This window comes from Ranitomeya imitator, chromosome 4 (genome assembly GCF_032444005.1).
Source record: "Ranitomeya imitator isolate aRanImi1 chromosome 4, aRanImi1.pri, whole genome shotgun sequence".
Taxonomy (NCBI): Eukaryota; Metazoa; Chordata; class Amphibia; order Anura; family Dendrobatidae; genus Ranitomeya; species Ranitomeya imitator.
Genome location: NC_091285.1, coordinates 582427163 through 582454160, shown reverse-complemented (window position 1 = coordinate 582454160; position 26998 = coordinate 582427163). Strand labels below are relative to the sequence as shown.

Genomic DNA, 26998 nt, shown 5'->3' with positions numbered 1-26998 from the left:
GCGCTCAGACAGGGTTAACGGACCGCATTATGCTGCGGTGTAACACACTCCTTTAACGCTGCTATTAACCCTGTGTGACCAACTTTTTACTATTGATGCTGCCTATGCGGCATTAATAATAAAAAGATGTTATGTTAAAAATAATTTTTTAAAAAAGTCATTATATACTCACCTTCCGTGGGCCCCCGGATCTAGCCGAGGCCTTTCCCGCTCCTCGCGACGCTCCAGTGACCGATCCATGCATTGCGGTCTTACGAGATGATGACGTAGCGGTCTCGCGAGACCGCAATGCACTCTTGGGACCGGAGGGTCGCGAGGAGCATCTTTAAACGCCTCGGCTGGTTCGAAGGGTGAGTATATAACGATTGTTTATTTTAATTCTTTTTTTAACAGGGATATGGTTCCCACATTGCTATATACTACGTGGGCTGTGTTAGATACTACATCTCTGTGCTATATACTATGTGGGCTGTGCTATATACTATGTGGCTGGGCAATATACTACATCGCTGTGCTCTATACTACGTGGCATGTGTTATATACTGCATGGGCAGTGTTATATACTACATCTCTGTGCTATATACTACGTGGCTGTGCACTATATTAAGTGGCTGTGCACTATACTATGTGGCTGTGCAATATACTATGTGGCTGTGCAATATACTATGTGGCTGTGCAATATACTATGTGGCTGTGCAATATACTATGTGGCTGTGCAATATACTACGTGGCTGGGCAATATATTACGTGGCTGGGCAATATACTACGTGTGTACTGTATACTACGTGTCTGTGCTGTATACTACGTGTCTGCTATATACTACGTGTCTGTGCTATATACTACGTGTCTGTGCTATATACTACGTGTCTGTGCTATATACTACGTGTCTGAGCAATATACTACGTGTCTGTGTTATATACTACCTGACTGGGCAATATAGTACGTGACTGGACAATATAGTACGAGGCTGTGAAATATACTACGTGGGCTGTGCTATATACTACGTGGCTGGGCAATGTACTACGTGGGCTGTGCAATATACTACGTGGCTGGGCAATCTACTACATGGGCTGTGCTATATGCTACGTGGGCTGTGCTATATGATACGTGGGCTGTGTTATACGCTACTTGGCTGTGCTATATTTCTCTGCTGTATCTGTGCATCATGAATTGTGGTATGTGTTAAAGAGGGGGGGCCCACTGAGACTACTTTCCCCCGGGGTCCTCAAAAACCTGGAGCCGACCCTGGCTTCACTGTTTGGTCACGCCTGGCCGCGAACAATCAGCGACAGTCTTAGTCCGCCCGCGAACTGGAGCGGAATTTGAACCACGCTTCGCTAATTGGTCGCAGCCGGCCGGCTGAATCCTGTGTATAAATTGCATTATTCTGAAAACTTCATAAATAAACTACATACATATTCTAGAATACCAGATGCGTTAGAATCGGGCCACCATCTAGTGGGAAATAATTTGTTGCGACGTCGGGAGCGTATCGGACAGTTGCAGATGGACCTCTGAACACAGGGCTGATAACTATGCCCAAATCTGCACATCAGAGAGGGTAATGTGAATGATGATGATCTGCACAGTCGCTGCTCGTAGAGTATGATGATGGTGGTGATGGTTTGTGCAGCTAAACTCCAAGCATGAATAATCAGCGCTAACGTGAAAAGAACAGTCCCTTTACTAATGATAACCAGGTAAATGACTACATACAAATAGTAGGTGATTGGTGGTTAGATTAAGGGTACCGTCACACAGTGCCATTTTAATCGCTACGACGGTACGATTTGTACGTTCCAGCGATATCCATACGATATCGCTATGTCTGACACGCAGCAGCGATCAGGGACCCTGCTGAGAATCGTACGTCGTAGTAGATCGTTTGGAACATTCTTTCGTCGCTGGATCTCCCGCTGTTATCGCTGGATCGGTGTGTGTGACACCGATCCAGCGATGCGTTCGCTTGTAACCAGGGTAAACATCGGGTTACTAAGCGCAGAGCCGCGCTTAGTAACCCGATGTTTATCCTGGTTACCATCGTAAATGTAAAAAAAAAAAAAAACAGTACATATTTACATTCCGGTGTCTGTCCCTTGCCGTCTGCTTCCCGCACTGACTGACTGCCGGCCGTAAAGTGAAAGCAGAGCACAGCGGTGACGTCACCGCTGTGCTGTGCTTTCACTTTACGGCCGGCAGTCAGTGAGTGCGGGAAGCAGACTGCAAGGGACAGACACCGGAATGTAAGTATGTAGTGTTTGGTTTTTTTTTTACGCTGGTAACCAGGGTAAACATCGGGTTACTAAGCGCGGTCCTGCGCTTAGTAACCCGATGTTTACCCTGGTTACCCGGGGACCTCGGCATCGTTGGTCGCTGGAGAGCTGTCTGTGTGACAGCTCTCCAGCGACCACACTACGACTTACCAACGATCACGGCCAGGTCGTATCGCTGGTCGTGATCGTTGGTAAATCGTATAGTGTGACGGTACCCTTAGGCTATGTGAACACGTTGCGGATTTTGCTGCGGATCGGCAGTTGATCTGCAGATGCGGGTCCGCAGCAGCTTTCCATGCGCTTACAGTACCATGTAAACCTATGAAAAACGCAATCTGCAGTGGCCATGCTGCGGAAAGAACCGCTCGGAAACGCTGCGGTTTACATTCCGCAGCATGTCAATTCTATGTGCGGATTCCGTAGCGGTTTACACCTCCGTAGCTCCATAATAGAAAACCGCAGGTGGAATCCGCATAAAATCCACGGTAAATCCGCAGGTAAAACGCAGTGCCATATAACTGTGGATTTATGAAATCCGCTGAGGAAAAATCTGCAGAGCTAAAATACGTGTGCACATACCCTAAATAAGATTTCACCTCACAAATCCCAAGAAATCTAGAGGAGGAAATGTATTTTTCAAATGGGGAATTCTGGAAAAGAAAAATAGTTTCCTTTAGTTGGAGTGATGCAGTATGTAAGATAAGGCTGTAATGTCGGGGGAGGGGAGCTTTTCCTACACAGAATTCTTTTATTTATCACAATGGCCAATCTAGCGGCCTCTCAAGGGAATCACTGGACATGGAACTTTATCCAGTCAAGGAGCTTTGTTCTGTAGTACAAAATAGCTGATCTGGTCCACAGCCGCATCATTTGGTGTCCCAGCTTCTCTTAGATTCTCTGGATAACCAGTGTGGTATGCCTTAAAATGGCAGACCTCACGAACAGGGAACCTACCCAAAATCAGTGAGGTCCATTAGCTGCGATTGGTGTCTGCGATTTGCTGGACCCAATACTTGGTTGTTTTAAAGAAAATCTGTCATCGGGTTTTTGCCATCTAATCTAAGAGCAGCATAACGTAGGGGCAGAGACCCCGTTTCCAGTGATGTATCACATACTTGGGCCACTGGCTGTAGTTTTATCAGTAGGAGATTATCACTTGATGATTAGTAAACTTGCTGCCAGGTAGTCCTCCATATTTACAATCTCTGTATAATGCCATGCCTGCCACTGATTGGCAGCCTCCTGCCTATGCACAGTGTACTCAGAAAGCTGCTAAAGAGTGTTGTGTGCAGAGTAATACACAGCTCAGAATTCAGACATCTGGTAGATCTGCAGCAATTATTTTATCAAAGCTACAGAAAGCAGCTCAGTAAGTGATACATCACTGGAATCAGGGTCTCTGCTCCTATATCATGCTGCTCTCTGATGAAGTAAGAAAAACCTGGCAACAGATTCACTTTAAGGAATGATGACACAGATGTGATCCCAGCCTAAGACTAACTTCACACTGACTTGGTTTCTGCTTAGAACATGTCAAACCATTACACTTGGCTGGATCCAAATGACCACTTGACTCTAGTGGTTCGGCCAGGCCTGCAGCATCGGCGGTCATGGTGAATGATGTACACAATGTCGTTGATGCAATGGAATGGCGGATGATTTGGAAGGGGAGTTATGGACACATTCCAAGAGGAGGGTTGAGCTTGACCAATTTGTTTATTGGGCACACCACTTGAATGGCAGCGTGACCCAAGACAAATAACTGCTGCTGTATACAGATATCTTTGGAGTAGGGCAGTAAGTATATTTGATAGGAATCATCGGCAATCCTTGTATTGAACCCCTCTATCCTCTAACCCCAAGTTTTTGAGTAAAAGTAGTTTATGTGAAGGCGATGACATCTAGGTGACGTGTAACATTTAGCATCCAGTGTGTGACATCGGATGGGATCTTAGGCTTTCAGTGCAAGATGAAGCCAACATGTATTCAGCAGTTCTGTTTTGGGCATAAACAGAGTCCCAGAAAGTTTCAAATTGTTCCAAACTTTTGATTTTTGCAAAGTTTTCAGTTTCTGCACCATATTTTCCATAGGCTGCAGGTAGTCATGTAACAGTAAGGGGCATGGCCCACAACGGTTACACAGATTTCTCATGCCTTAGGCCACAAAATATTTGCAAATTTGCATTTGCACATTGGAGGGTTACATTTCTCTTTGTAACCTTTAGGACCATAAAAATATACAAAAATTATTAGTAAGGATAATTTGAGCCAAATCTATTAAATGTCAAATACTTCCTATTTTTTTTTTCCTTTATATAAGACTGGCATTAACATCAGTCTTGACAAATCTTCCACAATAGTTAATGTAAAGCGTATCTGGAAATGGAGAGTTCAGTGATCTGGTTGTTCCTCCATTTTTACCCAGCTGGATCTGTTGTCATATACGCCATGTTGTCCACATTTATCAATACGAATAAGCCCAGAATGCGTTGTAACCTTCCAAACATGTCCAATAAACATGAGCAGAATAAGTATAAAAAACTTATTAGAGTTGTAATTATTTGCTTGTGGTCAGATGACCCATTGCGTCTCCCCATAAATGGTAGAAGTCGTTTTATATTTGTATATTTCTAAGAAAAAATTCTTTTGTGTTTCCTAGAAATAGACGTTTTGCCTTGTGATGTTGGCGGAAGTTCCGGAGCGGTGATTATCTCAGTCAGTGACAGGGGGACATTTAGCCAAAGGATTGTGAAGCCCAGTGTCAATGCTGTAATTGTTATTGTAATGCTCCCTGCCCTGAGTTATGAGGCAGGCCGGATGGCTCAGTACATGGGAATGCAGGGCATGTGTGTGCAGATCCTCCTCACTATCTCAGCTGTTCACCTCCTCCAAGGCAAAAAATAGAGCAACCCTCCCCCTGGGATAAAGGCCAGAGACTCTGTGTTTACCCGGGGAGCAGCCGAGCCTCAGAGAGTAGAGCGAGGGGCACAGCGGACTGCTGAGGACGTGGGGACGCAACATCACAAGGAACTTCCAAGCCCTACAAAGGCGAAGAAGCAGGCGAGCAATGACTGGGATATGACTGCTTGTGCTCCCCTGTCTCTGGGCAGGAAGGGGGCACCTATATTTGGGGCAGATGGATGCTGGCATAGTGTGTCCAGGACAGTGTGGCGGACCCCCGGCAATCCTTGTGTAGCCTGTTAATTGTGCTCCGAAGCTGGGGAGGACCAGGATGACCCCCTGGTTTACCTGTTCTTCTAAGCACAAGGTAAGTTTGGTGTAAAAAACCGATGTACGAGGTCGTCCAAAATGTCAACCGTGTCACCGTAACGCTAATAGTCCCATTCTAGAGGCACTTAGCAACTGTGTTTTGTTTATCGGAGCATTGTCCTTTAGGTGAATGGGTTATTGTGTGCGGAGACTCTGTGTAATTTGGTTTCACCGCCTGTTTAGTGTCTAGATCGGGGGCTGCTTCAATGTATAGAATGGAAATATTCCTCTGAAACACACATCTGATATACTGTGACGGTGTATGGATATACTGTTACTGTGTGTGATTAAACTGTGGTGTGTGGGTATACGGTGATGGTATATACTGTGACGGTATGTACTATGACACTGTGTGGGTATACTGTGACGGTATATACTGTGACGGTGTGGGTATACTGTGACTGTATACTATGACACTGTGGGTATACTGTGATGGTATATACTGTGACTGTATGTACTGTGACACTGGGTATACTGTGATGGTGTGTGTGGGTATACTGTGATGGTATATACTGTGACTGTATGTACTGTGACACTGGGTATACTGTGATGGTGTATATGGATATACTGTAACAGTGTGTATTGATATACTGTGACTGTATACTATGACACTGTGGGTATACTGTGATGGTGTGTGTGGGTATACTGTGACTGTATATACGGTGACAGTGTGGGTATACTGTGACACTGTGTGGGTATACTGTCCATACTTATCATCGTGGTGCATACACTAAGCAAATAGGGCACAGTTCCCAGCGTTATGGTCTGTGCAGGTCTTCCAGCTAGATTCGGGATGGAATGATTGCACCTGTCCAGCGATGGGAGGGTCCACCTGTAAAGACTTGTGGTCTCGCTGTGCAGACCTCGGTGCTACAGTCGTAGCTGTAGACTTGTGAGACTCATCTGTATCGATCACTGGTTCATTAAAGCATCTCTTCAAAGTCAATGGAATTGTATTTGTCATTCATAGGCAAGGGTTACCCAGCATTTGGGCATGGGGAAAAATGAAATCTGTATTTCTAGTGTAGAAGTGTATATACTGTTTGTAGGTGACAGTGTGTATACACATATCCTATATAACCAATGCTAAAATGAGAAAACTATGATAATCAGACAAGAAAAATCCCCCGTCAGGTCTTTCTGCAACTTTTTATAGATGCTCCTTGTGAAGCCAGTCTTGCTTTACTCTACGCAGTAAACGGATCGCTGTGGTTTATTTAGGGCTGGTCATATAGACACAAACATCCAGCCACAATTGGGTTAATATTATAGGAATGATGGTTTTTTTAATATATATGTGAGCACCTAAGTTATTGCTTTATTAGGTCTTTTAGAAGGGGTTGCTAACCACTGATCTGCCCTTTCAGAATGAGCTCACTGATGTACCCTCAGTTAACCCATTCTGCAGCCAAGAGTATACAGTGCAACAAAGAGGTTAAACAAGCAAAACTGCTCAAAAAAAATGTATGAAATGCAATTGCAAAAAATTATTTTTTTGCCCAAATTACATATATTTGAGGAAGGAAAAAAAATACAACTCAAAAGGCAGACAACCCTTTTTAAGCGTCAGCTTAAAATATTAAGAATGGAAGCATAAAATAAAAAATTGTGCATTACAACCGTGTTACCTGGACCTCCCTCCTCCTCATCAGGATAGGGTGGATCTATGGGATTTCAGGGTATTATGGCCGTAATACAGCTTCTATAATGTGCCTTTGTTACTCTGTGAATGCACGGATGAATGTTGTGGGGCTTCATGTATGACACGGTTGTTTTTCTGTCAGGAGACGATTACTGTACATGATTCATTACATTGGAAGCTTGTCTGTTTACCTCGTGACATGTATGTCGCAAGCCTCCATGTTGCTTTGGCCACAACAATATGATTTTGGGTGTAATCCTATAATTTGATGTTGCATAGTTTGGCAGCGCACCGAGATAGTGTGAAGCAATGGATGAGCTGCCAATACACTGGAAGTCATTTGAAGAGATGTTTGAACAGATCTTCGCATATTTTATATTTTTCTGGGTCACCTTGTCTGTATCTCTGGTGATATAATTTGAGGAGGAAAGAGAAACTAGACAGGCAGGAGGATCGCTGACCTCGAAATGAGCCACTAGAAGATCAGTCGTGAGGGTGCGTGCACACGTCGAGTATTGGCAGACATTGCTGCATCAAAAACGCGTCTCTTGACAGGAAAAACTCTGCATAAAAAATGCATTTTTGTGTGTGATTTTTTTTTTTTTTACCTATTTTTCTAGTTCGAATGGGTGAAAAACTGTGCATAAAGTACGCTGAAAGAATCCACATCCTGCAGATGTGAAACTGCTTCAAATGTCCAAGCCAAAAAAAAGGAGCATGTGCATGAGATGTCTGAAATCTCGATCCGTTTTCTGAGACAGCGCTGCATTTTGTTTTTCACACACACAAAAAATTGTCAAAAATCTTAATGTGCACGTACCCTAATAGCACGTTCAGAAATCTGCAGAAAGTGCTGAACACGAAGGATTTGTTCACACAGTTTTTTTTCAGGAGCTTTTGGAAGAGGAACATCAAAAACCGCAAGCTTTGATTGGACGGTTGTAGAGTCTCTGCTCCAAAAACTCCTGGGAGGGAAAAAAAATTCAGTGTGAACACAACTTTATAAGTATAAGAAAATTTCTGTGAGAGACGAGAAAATAAAGTTGGATTGCAAGGACAATTTTTCAGATTTCTCAAAACTTTTTTTATGTATACCCTTTGGTAAAATAGGGGTACCATATCATATAGCACATAATGACCTACTGATAATAGAAATCTGATATCCCCTTTCCTTCTTTTTTAGCAAACTGCTGACTGGAACAAGTATGATGAGCGGTTGATGAGATCGGCTGAGAGGGGAGATGTAGACAAAATTTCATCCACCCTTTCCAAGAAGGGCGTCAATCCCAGCAAGCTAGATTTGGAAGGCCGCTCGGCGTAAGTTTCACTTCTGTCATTCACCATGATTACATATATTTTTGTCTTTTTGACAACATTGTCCAAAATTTCACCAAATTTGCCTAAATAGAGAAAATGCTATAAAATATGTTTTAAAAAAGGTTAATTTTGCTTGATTATGCGCTCCACCATTCCAGGGGTGTCACATCAGTCTGGTCCCCTATAGTGATGACGTGTAGTCACATGGCTACTGCAGACAATGGCTGACGTCTTGTGCCGTACATATCTGACTGCAGTGAGACGAAGCTGGATTTTATTTTTATTATTGTGGTAATTTTGTACACCCCACAAAAAACTAGCAAGTTTATAGGAGTCGAAGGCCTTATTCAGACACTGGGGTTTTTGTGTTTTGTTTTTTACGTAAGAGAAAAATTGACCAAGTTTCATCAGGTTTTTTTTTTTTCACTGATGGAAAAAACGTTTGTTTCCAGCACCTGGATGGCACTTGAGTGCGGTCAGATTTTTTTCTTGTATTTTGTCTTGTTTTGTAGATTTTAATCCAACGCTTGGATCCGTATCGGACATGTCTCCGCTGTCTTGCATGGACCACTTAGTCTGAAGAAGAAAAAAAATCTGACATGAACAGTCCCATAGACTGCTATAAATGCGAGTGCTACCCTTTAAAATAAAAACAAACAATGGCGGTCTGAATGAGGCCTAAATGTTAGTAGGCAGTGTCTGATTAATTTTGGCTGGTGGTCAACCACAGTAAGGGCTCGTTTAGACGAGCATATATTGGGCATGTGTGCTCCACATATAGGACATGGATCCATAATGGCCATCGGGCCAGTACATATGGGCGATTTCTCCACACCGATGGTCCACATTGGGGAAAAAAATAATTTATAGCAAGCGCTAGTCTGGTTCGAATTCTGAACGAGGGGGAAAAGCGGATCTAAAAGGCATAAATGTGGTGCGAGCCGTGTACCAGTCGTTGTTGGCACTAATTGAGGAAGAACTCTGGTGCAGTTAGTTTAGTAAATCTTATATGTTAAGACTAGAATTTTTTCTTAAAGGGGATTACACGGAATGAGGGAAAAGTGACACTTGTATCCTCGTGCTGCTTACATTTATAGTGAACCTTATGACTACATCTGATATTGTCTGGTCCTCCTGCCAATACTCTGCCAGCACGAATGTCATGGCCATTTATGGAGCGATGAGTATCTGGCGGTGGCAGCAGAAATCTGATTATTTAACCCCTGAGCAGATACTAAACAGGATCTGGAGGCACGTGCTGCACATTCAGGCATCGTTCTCCATTGTTGGACAGCACCTAATGGATCCTCTGAAGAGCGAGCGTTGGAGTGATTTCCCTTTATGTTCTGTAATGATTATCATGGCTGGCAAACACTTTGATTTAATCAGGATTAGCCAAGAAACCGTCTTAAATCTCCTATACACATTGCTGCCATCACACATGTCATGGCTAGCTGGGGTATGCTGAATTCCTTCTGTACCTGCGGGGGAGACCAGCCACTGCTAGGTGTTTATCTGTGAAGTAAAGATGTACAGTTAGCTGAGAATAAATGTATGGGGGAAATGAAGGCTGGGTGAACATTTTCCCAAAACAGCTATCCTGTGTGTGACTTAAGTCATCAGTCACGATGAACATCCTTCCTCAATAGGGAGAAGCAACTGGACCACTTACAAGACACATCTGACTACTCAATATCTCCCATAAGCACAAGGGATGAGGCATGTTGAAATCCAACATGTCCAATCCATTCTTTTGCCTCAAGTCAGTTGATGGGATACACAATACACCTCATTTTATTAGTAGGTGTTCATCTAGTGCGTGCGGCCGCCTTTAGGTCTTGTTCAGACGAATGTATTTCACAGTCCGGTTATGGATCGCATTACCTGGACTGACCATAGATCTCCTCCCGACCCGAAATTACAGCCTCCATAGATGCTTTTGGGGTTATGGTTACAGGTCAGGAGACAAGTGGTCATCCAGTGAACCGTAAACTGACCATGAACAACGGCATCTGAACCCAGACAAAATTTGAGCAGAAGTTATCAAAAAGTGGATTTTATCATATGTAATGCAACCCCCACACTGTAGGCCAATTTCTGGTAAATCCGGACAGAAAATCTGCAGCGTAACTGCTCTGTATTAATATTCCCTCACATTAATGAGTGTTTTTGTCTTTTAATATTTGGTTCTGACCCTCTCCACACACCAGTGATTATGACCCGTAAATGACTAGACCGGTCCATAAAGCTGGGTAGGACATTCCCATTCATGTGTGTATCAGGTGTGCAGGAAGTGTACATCCTGTGTACCTGGGATTCTGTCACGGGAGGGGAACGCATTTATCGGTATCATCAGGTTTATTCTATTGTATTTTTGTCTGCTTACTATCAGATTCCATGTTGTTGCGTCAAAGGGTCACCTGGAATGTCTGAATGCCATCCTCCTACATGGGGTCGATCTCACAGCCCCTGATGGTGCAGGTACGTTACCTGGGTGGTAATTGCATTAGTGGAAATAAAATATTTCCTCCCTTTTTAATACTTTTGAAAAAATAGTTTTCTTGTCAAAAAGATGGGGTTGTCCCCCTAGCTGAGAGGAAGTTTGCTTAAAGGGAAGCTATGATTGGAAAATCAACAATTTTAAATCAGGTTTTTGTGTTGCATGTATTGTTAAAAACTCTTAGGCTACTTTCACACTTGCGTCGTTTGGCCTCCGTCGCAATGCGTCGTTTTGGGAAAAAAAACGCATCCTGCAAATGTGCCCGCAGGATGCGTTTCTTGCCCATAGACTTGTATTGCCAAAGGATCGCGACGTATGGCCATACGTCGCGTCCGTTGTGCACTGGATGCGTCGTGTTTTGGCGGACCGTCGGCACGAAAAAACGTTCAAGGGAACGTTGGGTCCGGAACGCCGCCGCCCCCTCCTCCCCGGGACTTTAGAATGGGCAGCGGATGCGTTGAAAAACTGCATCCGCTGCCCACGTTGTGCCGAATTTTCACAACGTCCGTCGGTACGTCGCACCGACGCTGCGACGGCCCCGTACCGATAAACATGTGAAAGAAGCCTAAAGCTATAGTTTTTTTTTCATATTTTGATCTTTACTTAGAAAAAAAAAGTCTTGACACAGCTGACATGGGGAGCAATCACCTTTGCACACGCTCATTATTTGCTGCAATACCAAAGATGTGGCTAATGAACATGCGTTATTTCTTAAAATAGCTCTATCCTCACCTACTGTATTCTCACCCATCCCTTGTAGATTGTGAGCCCTCGCAGGCAGGGTCCTCACTCCTCCTGTACCAGTTATGACTTGTATTGTTTAAGATTATTGTACTTGTTTTTATTATGTATACCCCTCCTCACATGTAAAGCGCCATGGAATAAATGGCGCTATAACAATAAATAATAATAATAAAACAAAAGGAAGCATGAATAAAAAAGTCATAGTGGCTGGTGTGAAAATTGCAAGAGCTGCATTTCATTATATATATATATATAATCTATATCCCGTATATATTCGTGTATAAGCCGAGCTTTTCAGCACATTTTTTTTTGTGCTGAAACCGCCCCCCTCAGCTTATACATGAGTCACTGTCCCAGAAAGACGGCGGGGAAGGGGGAGCAGCGGGTCACAGGCAGGAGCCGGCAGCTGCCGCTGTAACTGTGTCTGCTGCTGAAGAGAAATGAATATTCACTGCCAGCGCAGTGAATATTCGTTTCTCTTATAGCGCGCACAGCCGCCGACTTCCGGCACACATCCTACTTACCTTCCCTGCACGCCCTCGCTGCATCTCCTTCAGGTGCCAGTCTTCCAGGCGAGCGATCACGTGTCTCCGCTCATTAAGGTAATGAATATTCACTCCTCTCCACTCCCATAGGTGTGGAGTGAATATTCATTACATCAATGAGCGGCGACACGTGATCGCTCGGCCGGAAGACTTGCACCGGACGGAGATGCAGCAAGGGCGTGCAGAGAAGGTAAATAGGATGTGTGAGTTTTTTTTGTTGTTTTTTATAAGAACCATGCATACAAGGACGGGGATAAGGAGCCATGCCTACAGGGACGGGGAGCCATGCATAAAGGACTGAGCAATGCATACAAGGATGGGGACGGGGAGCCATGCATACAGGGACTGCGAGTAATGCATACAAGAATGTGGAGGGGGAGCCATGCATACAAGGACTGAGAGCAATGCATACCAGGATGGGGACGGGGAGCCATGCATACAAGGATGGGGGCAGGGAGCCATGCATACAAGGACTGAGAGCAATGCATACCAGGATGGGGACGGGGAGCCATGCATACAGGGACGGGGAGCCATGCATACAAGGAAGGGGGCAGGGAGCCATGCATACAGGGACTGAGAGCAGTGCATACCAGGATGGGGACGGGGAGTCATGCATACCAGGATAGGGACGAGGGGGCTTACCTGGCTTATAATGGAGTCAATTAGTTTTCCCAGTTAGGTGCCTCGGCTTATACTCGGGTCAACTTATACTTTAATTCATTAGGTAATGTCCTAATTACACACTTCCTTTAAGCAGAAACTTCCCAGCTTGTCTATTGTGAATATTGCAAACTACTTATCGGTTTAAATAAAATGTTTGTTTTTCTTTTCCATTACTTTTTTTTATTTATTAGTTTTGGGACTTCTAATTATTATACCCTCAGAAAATGTGTAATTCTCCGCATATTTTCACTCGCGGGATTGTTTTAAGCAATTTCTGTTTTGCTTTCTTGTGCTCAGGGCGAAATGCGTTGCACCTGTCATCAAAGTATGGACACTCCCTTTGTCTGCAGAAGCTTCTCCAGGTAGGTGGCCCAGGACTGCGCTGGATTATAGACGGGTTTATGTATTTGTCAGATCTGGTTATGGAAAGATTTTAATGACTCTGAATTAAAATACGTCGTCGTCGGCTTTTTACACTAGACAAATTTGCAATGCAAATCATATACAGCGTGTTGTGTATGGACGGTTTCATGCTGGTAAGCACATTAGGACTAATTTACTGATTGCACTGAACCTCGGTCAGCAAGGAGAAATGTTTTTTTTTTTTTTTTTTATTGTCGGTGGTGCATAAAATCTAGATCTCTTAAAAAATAGTTATCCTTTATTTGTGAATGTAGCCTAGATTTGGGTGTCATGTGCCACACATGCCCACGAATGTGTTATATTTTACACAGTTGATCACAAAACCATTGCATTTTTTCCTGTACATAATATTTCAGTACGTACATATTGACATATACATATGACATGCATATTGTATGTCGGCCATGTAATAATTGTATTTTGTCATCTTTGGGTTTTCTCTGCAGTTTAACTGTCCAACGGAAAATGTGGATCTGCAGGGCAGGACCGCGCTGCACGATGCGGGTAAGAGAGCGCGGGACAAAGTGTCTGCTGGTGTCTTCCGTTTTACAAAAGGGTCAGCCTGTTCCTAAATTCTCAATCTATGCCGTTTTCTGTTGCGCAGCCATGTCTGACTGCTGTTCCAGCGTGCAGCTTCTGTGCGACCATGGGGCTTCAGTAAATGCTACAGACTTGGTGAGAATTTTTAACATTATTTCTTCTCCTTCATCGCTGTTTTCCACCAAAGTTAAATGAAAGTTGCAACTTTGGAAGTTTAGTAAGTAAAAAATTAATGTAATTTCCTCCATTTTTTTTCTGTCTTGTGCACTCTAGGACGGAAGGACCCCGTTGGCTTTGGCTACACAAATGTGTCGCCCAGCTATTTGCAAACTTCTGGTGGAAAAGGGAGCCGAAATCAATGCCCGAGACAAGCAAAATAAGTAAGTAACGGTGGAATAATTCAGTGTGTGTATATATGATATAGCTGTACATGCACTGATGGTGCTGACCGTACCCCCAGGACCCCGCTCATGCTGGGCTGCGAGTATGGATGCCGAGAAGCCGTGGAAGTCCTTCTTAGAGCAGGTGCTGATGTTTCTCTGGTTGACACTTTGGGACATGACTGCGCCTATTATAGCAGAATTGGAGATAACCTTGAGATCTTGTCCCTCATCAGGACTGCGGTGGAGAGCTCTCCGCGAGGTGACTGCATTTTATTACGATGACTCAAATTCCAGGATTTTTCTTTTCTTGTGGAGTATAAACTTGGCTTGTATTCTTCCACAGTGGCAGAACCTGTAAGGAGCATGGTGTCTTTACGCTCTGTGAGTATTTTCTTTTATTAAGGCCATTTTATCTTGTAAAGTGATGCCATATCGCCACCTGGGCAATACTGGTGTGGCGCTGGGTCCGCTTCACTGGTTTTACAATGTATCCCTGGCATAGTTCCTGCACAAATAGTTGTTATTATTATTATTATTATTATTATAATAAGGTCTGTCCTCTCCGGCGCTCTGCTTCTCTGCACTAAGCGCCGGCCGGAAAGCAGAGCACAGCGGTGACGTCACCGCTGTGCTTTCCGGCCGGCGCTTACACAGTACAGAGAAGCAGAGCGCCGGAGAGGACAGACACCGAAATGTAAGTATGTAGTGTTTTTTTTTTTTTTTTTTACGTTTACGCTGGTAACCAGGGTAAACATTGGGTTACTAAGCGCAGCCCTGCGCATAGTAACCTGATGTTTACCCTGGTTACCAGTGAAGACATTGCTGAATCGGCATCACACACGCCGATTCAGCGATGTCTGCGGGAGTCCAGCGATGAAATAAAGTTCTGGACTTTCTGCGCCGATCAACGATGGCACAGCAGGATCCTGATCGCTGCTGCCTGTCAAACTGAACGATATCCCTAGCCAGGATGCTGCAACGTCACGGATCGCTAGCGATATCGTTCAGTGTGAAGGTACCTTAAGGGCCAGATTCATCAAGGCCAGAGTTTTTCCCTCCGGACTCGGATGAGGTGGCTTGCCGGAATCAGACGTTTCCGATTCTTGAAGTGGTGCGCTTCTCTTCATGAATCTGGACCTTGGCATGTGCCTCCATATGCTACTCAAGAAATAGAATGAGATTTCTGGAGAACGCCTAGCTCGTCATGAATTAGATGAGCTGTGGCGTCCCACCCCCATCGTGCCTTCTCTCCCCAGTTCAACTCATTGAGTCAGAGCCGGGAGAACCTGACTTGACTTTGCCAAAATATCATAAAAATTTGGTGCAACTCTGAGTTGCATCTAAATTTTGCAATTTTTTTTTTTTTTCTTCAAAGCTTTTACGGCAAAATTCTGGCATAAAAAGCTTTGAGAAATCGTGCCCCAAGTCCTAATCTTTTTAAAATGCATTTTCTTTCGTTGAGGGAGTCTGGTAAGGGTTTACAAAGCAAGGTTTCGCTCCCATCTCTCCAAGGATCCCATAGCAGAAGCCTTGGCTGCCTCAGATAATGAATGCCCTTCATTTTGGGTCTTTTTTTGGTGGTTAATATTGGAGACAACCAGTATGGCTGCTGTGGTGCATCCCATCCACATCCCATTTTCATGCCTAGTCTAGTTGGATGCGAATTATTGTATTAATGTACTTGGCCTGTAACTGGCGCCTTATGTTTTACATCCACGCAGAAATGGGCAAAGTATAATTCAAAAGAAGAGACACCAGCAAAGTCAAAAGACTCCTCTCTGGTATGTGTGAGCATGATATTCTTAGTAACGATGTATGGCTAAGGTGAGGGGTTATAATGGCTTCATCATGGTTCTCCTGATCATCACTTTAGGATTTGGAAGCGGAGAATGAGGATCTACGGGAGAGGCTGCGGAAAATACAGCATGAACAGAGAACGCTGCTGGATAAAGTGGGAGGCCTACAGCACCAGCTCAGCCAGGTGGAGTTACTTATTTGTTATGTTTATGTGGCACCAACATATGCCGGAGCTATACGGAAATGATCATTATAGTCCAGATTGGGATGCAGACTCTAAGCTCCAAGCCATTATGTCTTTAGAATGTTGGAGGAAACCCCGCAAACGCCGAGAGAACATACAAACTGCAATGCTAACCACTGAGCCACTCTGTTCAGGGTCTCCCCATTTTTAAGTGGGTGAATGGAAAGCCTCTAAATAAAGTGTTCAGTGTATAATTAGTTATTGTCAGGCGTGTTTATATGTTGTGCTGTAAATACAGAATGATTGTAGTTTATACAGCAGCATGGGTGTGGGTCTACGACAAGTCATAACCACCAAGCCCAATAACTAGTATTTGACAGGGCGTCTATTAAACAATAAAAATGAATAATTAATGTCCCAGTCCTCACTGTAACAAAGGAAAAAAAAAAGGGGAAAAAGTGATGAACAAGTGCACTGGAGGCAGGAAGCGGCTGCAGCTGGGCCTGCTGGGGGGCGGCTGTGTCTCTATGAAGGGAACTAGGTGGGGTTTCCAGTTAGGGTCTGTGTGTCCGAGAGCAGCGAGTAGTAGAGACGAGGGACTGGTCCATTGGTATCGGGCTGGAATACTGACATTGACTTCATATTGCAGGAGCAGATGATGACCGATGACTTGGAGAATGAGGTAGGATGGCATTATGGGGTGTAGACATTGTCACAATACCCATTTACACCTCATTAAGCTTTTTTTCCCAAGAATAATTATTTAATTTTTTTTTTTAATCACAGAAAGAGGAACTAAAATCACTGTTGGAAACAAAAGAAAAGGAACTTGAGGAAAGTCTAAGAACTATGGAGAACCTGCGAGGGAAACTGAGATATTATGAGGTGAGCTTGAATATAAAAGCTGGTGTTAAGAAATGACAAAGTATAAGGGATGGGCAATCAGGAGATAGACTTTAAGGCAACATTCACACATGCAGTATTTGTAAGCCAAAACCAGGAGTGGAACAATCAGAGGAAAAGTGTAGTAGAAACATATGCACCACTTATGTATTTATCACCACTCCTGGTTTTGGCTACAAACCCTGAGGTAAAATACTGACCAAATACTGCTAGTGTGAACGTGGCCTTATAATCTGCTTCAGAAGTTCAGTAACTTGTATGTGATGTGTGTTTATGGTTAAACTGGAGCGGACGGGCATCAATCCTGGGAAAGGAAATGTTATTGTTATGGGGATTCTCGGGATATTGCCTCTGATTCGGCACCTGAGAACTTTCACCCCTATCTGCAAGTTGGTTGTTGAGGAGAGGGCCGCGGTAACGATATGTGAGTGTGTGGGCTGATTGCAATATATCAAGCTTAAGTATCTGCTCCCATCTCTATTTTGGCCTCGCCTGAGGTGTATGTTGTGACTATTCCCAGATTTATACTTCTGACTTGCCCATAGGCTGCCATGCACCCAGTGGATGCCAGAAGGGTTTCCTTTTGACATACTCCAGGCCAGTCTGCTTGGCAATACTTTTTTATATTTTATTGTGAAACATTATTTACTGCTCTGTTCTGCAAAGGAGTAGAGAAAAAAATAAGTGACTTGTGTACAACGTATTTCTTTCTATTTTTTGTTTACAATGAGTGGTAATGGCGAAGGTATGCCTTTACAGAGGTAAAAATCTCCTGGTGTATGCCTCTGATGTAGGCCAAAATTAATGGCAGAGCCCGATAGCTGCATATGAATCCGAACAATTGCAATTGCTTTTCAGAGGCGATGGTTGAGGAAATCTATAATCATGGCCTTTGTTCCTTATTCAATTCTATTGAAAGTTGTCTTTGCTTTGCTCCATTTTTTTTTTATAAATTGTTCATTGAACACTATAGTTGCAGATGTTCTGTCCGAATTCATCAGCTCCAACTTCTCGAAATGTTGCAGAATTGTTCAGACTTGTACTCCAGCCTCCTAGTGGAGAAGGACACAATCCCTCTAAATTTATTTCCACACTTGAAGAATAAAGTGCAATGTTTTAACCCTTGTTGAAATGGTGTTGTGCCTTTTTTACTCTAAAAAGGCATAAAAGAGAAAAAATTAGCATTTTTGAATTCTTACCGATCGGTCAGACTTTGTGCAGTGTCTTTGATAAATTTGGTGCAGAATCTGCTAATGCTACAAGGAAAGAAAGACAAAAAACAACCCCATAAATGATGAATCCGGGCCTTGTGTTATTGAAGGCAACCTGTCATGTTGTACACGTAGTCCAATCTGTGGATCGAAGTATGGGGAATAATCTATATGGTGGGTTTACAGGTAAACATTCAGTAATTCATTAATAACTTGTATTTTATTCACTCAGACCCCTGTTTCTTGTATGTTAGAGTCCAGAACTGTCTGTCGGTGTTTGACAACTATCTCTGCAGACACCGTCATACAGGAAAGACTGTCAATCACAAGTCGGACCGCCCACTGGATTCCTATGCATATAAAGATCAGGGCTTTCAGCGAGTAACATGTAAGATTAAATGAAATGCTTCCTAGAAAAATGTATATCCATCTGTCCATCCATTCCAGCTCCAGGACATGCTGCCTGCAGATCAGATGCCATTTTTCACATGACAGGTTCTCTTCACCTATTAGTGGTGATCTGTGAAATGTATTATTTTGGAACCATAGGCAGGTAGACCAGACAAGTCAACCTTTTGATCTGTGAGAATGACTTTGGCTAGATGAGATGGCTATGATTTGCGGTGAGGTAGGCAATAATATTCGACCTATAAACTTAGTATTAAAACTTTTTTTTTCTCTATTTTTCAGCAGAAAAATCACTCGGCCCCTAGCAGCCCTTTCAGCAATGGTAAGTATGAAGTTGTACACCCAACATACCGGCTCTTCTCCTCTGTATGAGTCACTAATTCTTGATTTTTGTTCTAGGTAAAGAAGATATAGTAATGAAACAAAATCTTGTTCTAAACGCTGATCCACAGGTAAGGAGTGTGAAAAAAAACACACGCAGTCTGCAATGTTTGCTTTATCATTGTCCAACTTCGTTTCCTGCACAATATCCAACACAACTTCTTGAAAATTAGGTTAAAAAAGTGGGGAAAATGCTCTTAAGTCCTGAGCACTGCTATATGGAATATGTAACTGCACTATTTGTACGAGGTATACAAGGACATACAACTATTTAGTGATGGATACAATAATGGCTGTAGTTTGACAACTTTTTATTTTGTTTTTGTGCAGCTTGTAGCTCACCTGCCGGCCAGGTCACAGCTGCGACCTCTGGAACTTCCTGGGGAAAATGCTGACCAGCGCCAGGAACTAGAATCCATCCGCCGATACTATGAAATGGCCAGGGATGAAACTGTGAGGCTGCAGCAAGAGCTTTCAAGGAGGTCGTCCGAGTGTGTAGCTCTAGCGTCCGAGCGAGATCGGAGTAAAGTCGAGTCCGACAAGCAGATTCGTCAACTAGAAGAAGCACTCCGTGATGTCCAGAAACGCATGTTGGACTCCGAAAGCAAAGTGAAGCAGATGCAAACACATTTCTTGGCACTGAAAGATCATCTAACCCAAGAAGCGCTAAGTGGCAGCTCTCGTGCCGAGGAATTGCAGGAGCAACTTCGAGAGATAAAAACCAAATACGAAGGTGCATCTGCCGAAGTTGGGAAGTTACGCAACCAACTACGGCACAACGAGCTCCTGGTGCAGGAGCTGCGCAGGGAAGATGGACGCTTGCGCAAGGAGAATCGCCGCTTACAGGACGCACTCGCCGTGTGTGAGGAAGAAAAGGAACGCTCGGAGCGAAGGACCCAGGAGGCTAGAGAGCAGCTTGCTCTGGCCGTCACCACAGACAAGTTTGAGAACATGAGATGTCTTCTGACAAATGAAGTAAATGAAAAGTCACGGAGCTTAGAAGAGACTGAGCAGGAACTGGCCAGGGTTAGAGATGAAGTTGAAAATGCCAACAAAGAAAAGAAGAGGTCAGAAACAAAGTGGGACATACTCAAGAAGGAGTTTGATGAACTTAAAGTAAAGAATGGTATACTTGGACGGGAAGGAGAAAAGTTGCAAACAGAGAAAATTCTTCTGCAGAGACAAATTGAGGATTTAAAAGGAGAGATGAGAAGTCAGCATGTCCCAGCACAACTGCATGCAGAGACCAAGAGAGCTTGTGAGGAAACCATTGCTGTACTAAGCCAGAAATTGGTGGAGTCGGAGACTAGTAACAGGAAAGCAGAGCAGGAACAAGAGCGGCTCCTGGGTGAGAGCAAAACATTAAAGGAGGGGATGATGCTTCTCCAGTCGTCCACTACACCCCGGGAGGAACATGAGAAAAATATGAAGGATATGCAGCTGAGGATCAATGAACTGGAGAAACAACTAGCAGAAGTGTCTAAGAAATGTGAGGAGGAGGCAAAGAAGGCAAATTCTCTTCTGTCAGAGAATGCCAATCTGCGGGAAAATCACATACCCCTGACTACACATCTGCAGACTTCTGCTTCACTGACTGCTGAGTTAGACAAATCCAAAGCTGAGCTGGTCCGGATCAGGAAACAGCAGGAAAGTGAGAGAAAAGAGATGACAATGATTCGGGCAGAGCTAGAGAGTCTTGTTACCGCACAAACAGCTCTGGAAGCCAAGCTGGACTGCGAGTCTACACTGAACTCTGACTTGCAGAAACAGCTGAAGAGTGCGGCTACAAGGCAAACTGAATTGCAAGAAAAGCTGAAATGTGAGACTGAAAAGACTGCAGAATTGCGGGAACAGGCCTCCAAAGAGGCCGCTGCTCATGCAGAATTGCAGTCCCAGCTGCACAATGTGAAGAAAAAGTTGGGTTCTGACTATGTGACACAAAAAGAACATGAGGAGAAAGTGTCAGAGCTGCAGAAATGCACAGAACAGATTGAACAAGAATATCTGCAGGCACATGCCCGCTACCAGCGTGAAAAAGAGGAGGTGAGGAAGTTACAGGTGGCTCTCGGAGAACAGAGAGCAGAGCTGGACACATTGCAGCACTGCATTACTGAAAAATATGCCCCTCTTACCAGTATTGAGGAGAAGGAGAAAAACTTCCAGGCAATGAGAAGTGAGATGGAGTCTGAACTGCAGAAACAGCGTCGTGTGACCCAGACGTCACAAGATGAGCTTACCAAGCAGCAACAGGTAACTTTAAATCTCAGGAACGAACTGGAGATTGCAGAACGTAGCCTTGCTGAAGAACGTATGTCTCGAAAGCAAGAAGAAAGCACAATGCTTACAGAACTGGAGAACCTACGATGCTGCTTAGAGCGGTTACAGAAGTCTCAGATGGACTCTGAGCAGAAACAACATGGGCTGCAGGAAGAGAACCTGCAGGCCAGAAAGAAGCTCAAGGAGATGCAGGAAAGTCTCAGCAGTCAGTACATTCCTATAGAGCGACACAATGAATTGCAAACCACCTTGAAGAACACGAAGGCGACTCTAGAGGCTGAGCTTACTGCCAAAGCTAGCCTGTGTGAGAAGATGCAGGAGAAAGTCCGGAACTTTGATCAGGAGCTGAAAAACCAGAAAGCTGCTTCTGTCTCCAGTTCCCAGCATGCTGAAGAAAAGGAGGCCTGGCAGAGAAGTGCCGCAGCAGCCGAACAGAAGGTAAAGGAAAAAGAGGAGAAATGGCGCCTGGCTGAGCAGGAAACAAGCATGCTCCGCGAGGAATTAAAGAAGACCCATCAAAATCTGGATGAACTGGAGCGTTACAGCAGTAGGGAGAAATATGATTTTAGCGTGGTTAAGACCGCTCTAGAACAGAGAGTGGCTCAGCTTGAGGAAACCGGCAATCGCTTCAGAGAGGACGGAAAACGTGCGGCTCAAGACCTGCAAGAGGCGCTGCGGCACGGCGAGAAACTAAGGCAAAAGAGCAGCGGTCAAGAACAAGAGATCAGTAAACTCATGGAGAAGCACAAGCAATCACAGTCTACGATCGGGGGACTGAAGGAAACCATCCAACGGTTAACAGGGGATCTGGAGAGCAGAGACAAGCAGGTGAGGCAGGAAGTTTGTAGGCGAATGTGGTGGACAGTACAACGTTGGTAGGATGATGTCCCAGAAGCATGCGATAATGACGCGAAATGCGTCTAAACTGGTGGCTGAAGATTATAGGGTCATTTCATCTTTACATGCATGTCTTATTAGTAGATATCGTATACTACATGGATCTAATGTAATGTTTCTCCTCCTACGGCCAGATCCGGTCCCTTCTCACTGACGTAGAGAGGCTGAAGCAGAGTTTGTCCCTGCTCCCCGAGAAGACCCAGTCTACCGAGCCCCTGCAAAGCCAGATCAAATCTCTTCAGTTCCAATTAGATGTAAGTGCCAACTCGTAGGATTAGGTTATCGCTAAAAAAAATTCCATGTGTTTGAAAGGTCCTTTGGGAAGAAATCGTAATCTGAATTGAGGAAGCCTATTCAGTTTTCCTGCAGCGCCACCACAGGGGACGTTTTACACTACACAAGGCCTGTTCAAATGAATGGATTATTCATGTCATACAGGGCTCTTTTTAGCCAAGAAATGAAGATTCCCCATCGATTAACCTATAATACTGGGTTCTTTATGGAAATGTCTGACTATAGCTGTGGACCTGTATGTACACTACCTCTCCATTCATTGTCTATGGGACTGACAGAGTACAACCATCTCCGTCAATCTCATAAACTGCACATTGAGCAGAAATGGGAGCCATGTTCTTGTGATCGCCAGGGTCCCAGACATCATATATTAATCACCTGTCCTCACATCATCCTTATGTATAGCAACGACTTCATTCTGCAGTCCTTATCTAATCACACGTCTTTGTCTCAGGACACGCATCGGAGACACCAGGAGATTATTTCGATCTATCGTGCTCATCTTCTGAATGCTGTGCAGGTAAGCACAAAATATAGACCACCATGGACTTCGAATGTCCACGTCCAATTAAATGAACATCTTCCTTATCCTAGTGTCACACATGCATTATATTACTGCTGGGTTTCTCATGCTAAACCTTTTTTTTATCTTTATTTTTTTTACAGGGTCATATGGATGCAGATGTGCAAGATGCATTACTACAGATCATACACATGCGACAAGAACTTGTCTGCTGATCTCATGTCCATATAGGTGGGATAGCGGGCAACAAACTTGTTCCAGGAGCCAGAATCCACAATAACAATAACAATCATGGTGGAAATAAAATGCACGCAACTAACACACACACACACACACACACACTGCTTAGGAAGTGCGAGATACTGTAAAGATAATGTATGTAATAAGAGGAATATAGCAGGATGAAGAGAGGAGGAGATGTTGGGTGGGAGGAGGACATGAACGTTGGCTTTTTCAGAGGGTTTCTGGAATGTTGGTTGTGAAGGAACAAGGATGTGATCAACCAAAGTTGGTTAAAGATGAGAGATCCTGAGTGATGGATATTACAGAATGACAAGCAAGTGTCCAAGATGGAACTAATGCTGAAAGTGTAAGAAAGAACGTGCATGAGAGACTGGAGATGTGGACACTGACGTGGCCGACCGGGTGGACATTTAATGGAAACTACAAGGCAATGTGAATAGATTTATATGTATCGCAGCAGTAGCTAAAAAAATAAAATAAAATCCTAGGGACCTGTGAAGTTGAAAATGGAGGTTCCCGTTGTAAGGCTTCAGGAATCTCGGATACTAACTTTTTATTAACTATTTTATGGTATTTGAAAGTTTATGTCCAGTTTTGAAGACAATTTCGCGCTTGGTGCATAATCTGCATAAAAATTCACAAATTTTGCAAATATTTTACTTATCTTCTACTGATCCTAAGATATAGGCTGTATTGTCCTCCAGAGCTTCATTTATAATTCTTCTGGTGGTTGTTAGAAGCAGTCAAAAAGTATGTTGACAGACACATTCTCATCGGCTTTAATGGGCCTTAAATAATGCAGTCGGACAGTTGCTGTACAATTACCAGCTCAGGCTGTGTACAGACATAGAGCCAGCAGAGAAGGCTTGGAGACTTGGCTCTGGAGCCTGCACCATTATGAATGCAGCTCTGGGCTGTAATTCTGAATAATGTGATGGGTTGTCTTGGATTAATTACAAATGTTCTTAGATTGGAAAATGCCATAGATTAATACATAGAGCGCGATAATATTATTTTTGGTCCATAAATCATGGCTTATCGCTATGAGACAGCTTAGCTGGTTGAGTAAGCTAAGGGCTTGCATGGGTAATTAATCGGCAAGTCATTTGCTCTTTGCCAGACCCATAATTTTGTGCAGCTTTGCTCGCCGCCTTCTTGATTTGGTGTTGTGCATTACTTGGTGCCTTAGACTTGCCCATGGTGCACTTACTTTAGGCTGTGGCTATATGGAGACTTTGGTAATGACACATGTCATGTCACCTAAGTTCACAAGGTGTCGTTGCTACATCGTAGCGCAATCCAAATAAATGGGGTCGCCTGAGGGTGCTGCGACTGTAACAAGCAAGTCGCAAAAAATCCGACAAGCTTTAATAAGGCGTTGGTCCAAGGTAGGCTTGGATTCCAGCTGTTGGGATTGTAGGTTCATCAATCTGTCATGTTTGTCACCTCCTTGAGTCATCTGGGTGTGAACCAATGAATTTCACAGCATAACCTGTAAAGCGCTGAGGTTTGTACAGATGTCAGATAGTTGTTTCGCAGAGCAGTGTTCAGTTAGCCTTCTGTCACCCGAGGTATGGACTTGGCTGGCCAGGTTCTGAATCTGTGCTTTTTAAAGAGATATTACATTTTTGTACGCCAGTTTACACTTTCCAATATACGTTTACACTCCCAGTATATAGAGATAGAGTTCTATATTTATATATATTTTGTATGCTTCTTCTGTGGAATCGGTCAGCTGGCCTGAACTCTGTTCCATGGGACCTTGTGACGTAGTGTATAGTCCTGGGGTGGCAGATCTGCTTCTTACTGTGCTTTCTAGTTTGGCTCATGTGCTTTCCATAGTGTAGGCGTGTCAAACTGCATTCCTCGAGGGCCGCAAACAGGTCATGTTTTCAGGATTTCCTTGTACTGCACAGGTGATAATTTAATCACCTACACAAATAATGAGTTGGTGATTAAATTATCACCTGTGCAGTACAAGGAAATCCTGAAAACATGACCTGTTTGCAGCCCTCGAGGAATGCAGTTTGACACCCCTGCCATAGTGGATGGCGTTATACAGTGACGCAGGCTGCGGACTGTGGGGGGTCCTAGGCATATCTACACTCCTTTTGAGATATACTTTGGCTTATGTGTACAGTGGTTCTGAACTGAATTAATATAAATTATAATAAACCTAGTTTGTGGGAAAATCCCTGTTGTTGTGTCTTTTATTCATTCATTATTATTTTTCAGATCTTGCATCCAATCCCTTCACCCTTGGGCGACATCAGCTAATTCTGGAAATTCTCATATTTCTATTTAAATGGGACAAATCCTGTGTTACCAGCTAATCGCACAGATGCAGCGCTCATTACAGGGCCGTATCGGAGTCTTGTCCAACACATGGTGCGCATGGATCTTCATCTACTGGAAATAAAGAATGATGAACATCAACTGTTATATTGTAAAGCTGTAAACTCGCAGAATTTTAGAAAAAACAATGGAAAAATAAGTCGAGAACAGAATTCTGCGACGCTCCTCAGCCTGATTGACAGGACTCGCCCTATGTGTGTGTGTGTAAGAAAAGGCCTGTCAATCAGGCAGAGCTGGCAATGAAGAGGTCAGGGGGGAGATCCACTCTGTGCCCAGCTGGTTTTACACTGATTTTCGCTGAAGGGGAATCAATCACCAGTTTTTTTTTTTTACCCCATCTGACATCCGTATGATGCAGGTGCAGAGACCCTGATTCCAGTGATGTATCACTTACTGGTCTTCTTGCTGCAGTTTTAATTTAAATACTGTTTTATCTGCTGTAGATCGAGCAGTTCTCTGAATGCTGAGCTCCATATAACTCCACCCACATAACCAATTTTAAAAGCTTTCTGTGTACACTGTGCATAGGCAGAAAGCTACCTATCAATGGTGGGGATGGGTTTGAACTACCAGGGAGCAGACCAAGTATTCCTCTGATAATCTCCTGCTGGTAAGTGATTATATAAAAGCTACACTGCTGCGGCCTAGCATACCCCTCACCGCGGCTGTGATCTGCACCTGCTCAGCGTTCTGGCGGGAAGACCTGCTCTGTTCCCGCGCAGCACCTTTATGCTTACTGTCCCTGGCCACATTCCCTTCACCAAGGTTACCAGCTCGCTCCGGCTGTAATTGCATTCCTTCCAGCAACAGGAGGTTTGGCCCCAGCCGTTCCGGACCCGGTACTCCAGCAACCCTGTCCTCCCTTCTACACTACTACGGATGGTGAGGCCCAAACATCATCTTGGACTGCCCTGTGAGGTCCAGGCCTTTTTTTGTGGTCAGTGCAGCGCCCCAGAGACCTGGTCGTTGCAGTAGTATCGCTCTGCCACTAAGGGGAATGATGGTACATCTGATGGCACTAAAGAAGTTCATCTGACCAGGTATCACCAGCACACATTACACTTCACACTCTGGCCACTAGGGGGAACAAAAGGTTTTATTTATTAAGCCACTCTTCACACTGGTAAAACTAGGGGTTGGATAGGAAGTTAGTCAGAAGCTGACTGGGTTTTGTTCAGGCAACATCCCGTGGCAGGGGGTGTTGCAGGGGGAAGATTCAGGGGGG

The 26998-nt window shown here is 44.0% G+C and overlaps 1 protein-coding gene across 3 annotated transcripts in view; it reads left to right on the top strand.

The window, feature by feature from the left end:
* UACA (uveal autoantigen with coiled-coil domains and ankyrin repeats) overlaps window positions 1–25610 on the top strand; it is a 122083-nt gene extending 96473 nt beyond the window's left edge. Inside the window, exons 2-20 of one of the 3 annotated variants that reach the window (XM_069766446.1) lie at window positions 4933–5541; window positions 8369–8502; window positions 10895–10983; window positions 13252–13316; window positions 13824–13881; window positions 13982–14052; window positions 14191–14297; window positions 14378–14559; window positions 14644–14681; window positions 16022–16081; window positions 16174–16281; window positions 16931–16963; window positions 17068–17166; window positions 19086–19125; window positions 19203–19255; window positions 19515–22289; window positions 22493–22612; window positions 23107–23172; window positions 23319–25610. In XM_069766446.1, the coding sequence (XP_069622547.1) occupies window positions 5506–5541; window positions 8369–8502; window positions 10895–10983; window positions 13252–13316; window positions 13824–13881; window positions 13982–14052; window positions 14191–14297; window positions 14378–14559; window positions 14644–14681; window positions 16022–16081; window positions 16174–16281; window positions 16931–16963; window positions 17068–17166; window positions 19086–19125; window positions 19203–19255; window positions 19515–22289; window positions 22493–22612; window positions 23107–23172; window positions 23319–23390 (4206 nt within the window). In that variant the 5' untranslated portion in view covers window positions 4933–5505 and the 3' untranslated portion in view covers window positions 23391–25610. The remainder of the gene's footprint in view (window positions 1–4932; window positions 5542–8368; window positions 8503–10894; window positions 10984–13251; window positions 13317–13823; window positions 13882–13981; window positions 14053–14190; window positions 14298–14377; window positions 14560–14643; window positions 14682–16021; window positions 16082–16173; window positions 16282–16930; window positions 16964–17067; window positions 17167–19085; window positions 19126–19202; window positions 19256–19514; window positions 22290–22492; window positions 22613–23106; window positions 23173–23318) is intronic. The other 2 variants (XM_069766444.1, XM_069766445.1) reach the window with 2 other exon arrangements.
* Window positions 25611–26998: the final 1388 nt, after the last annotated feature.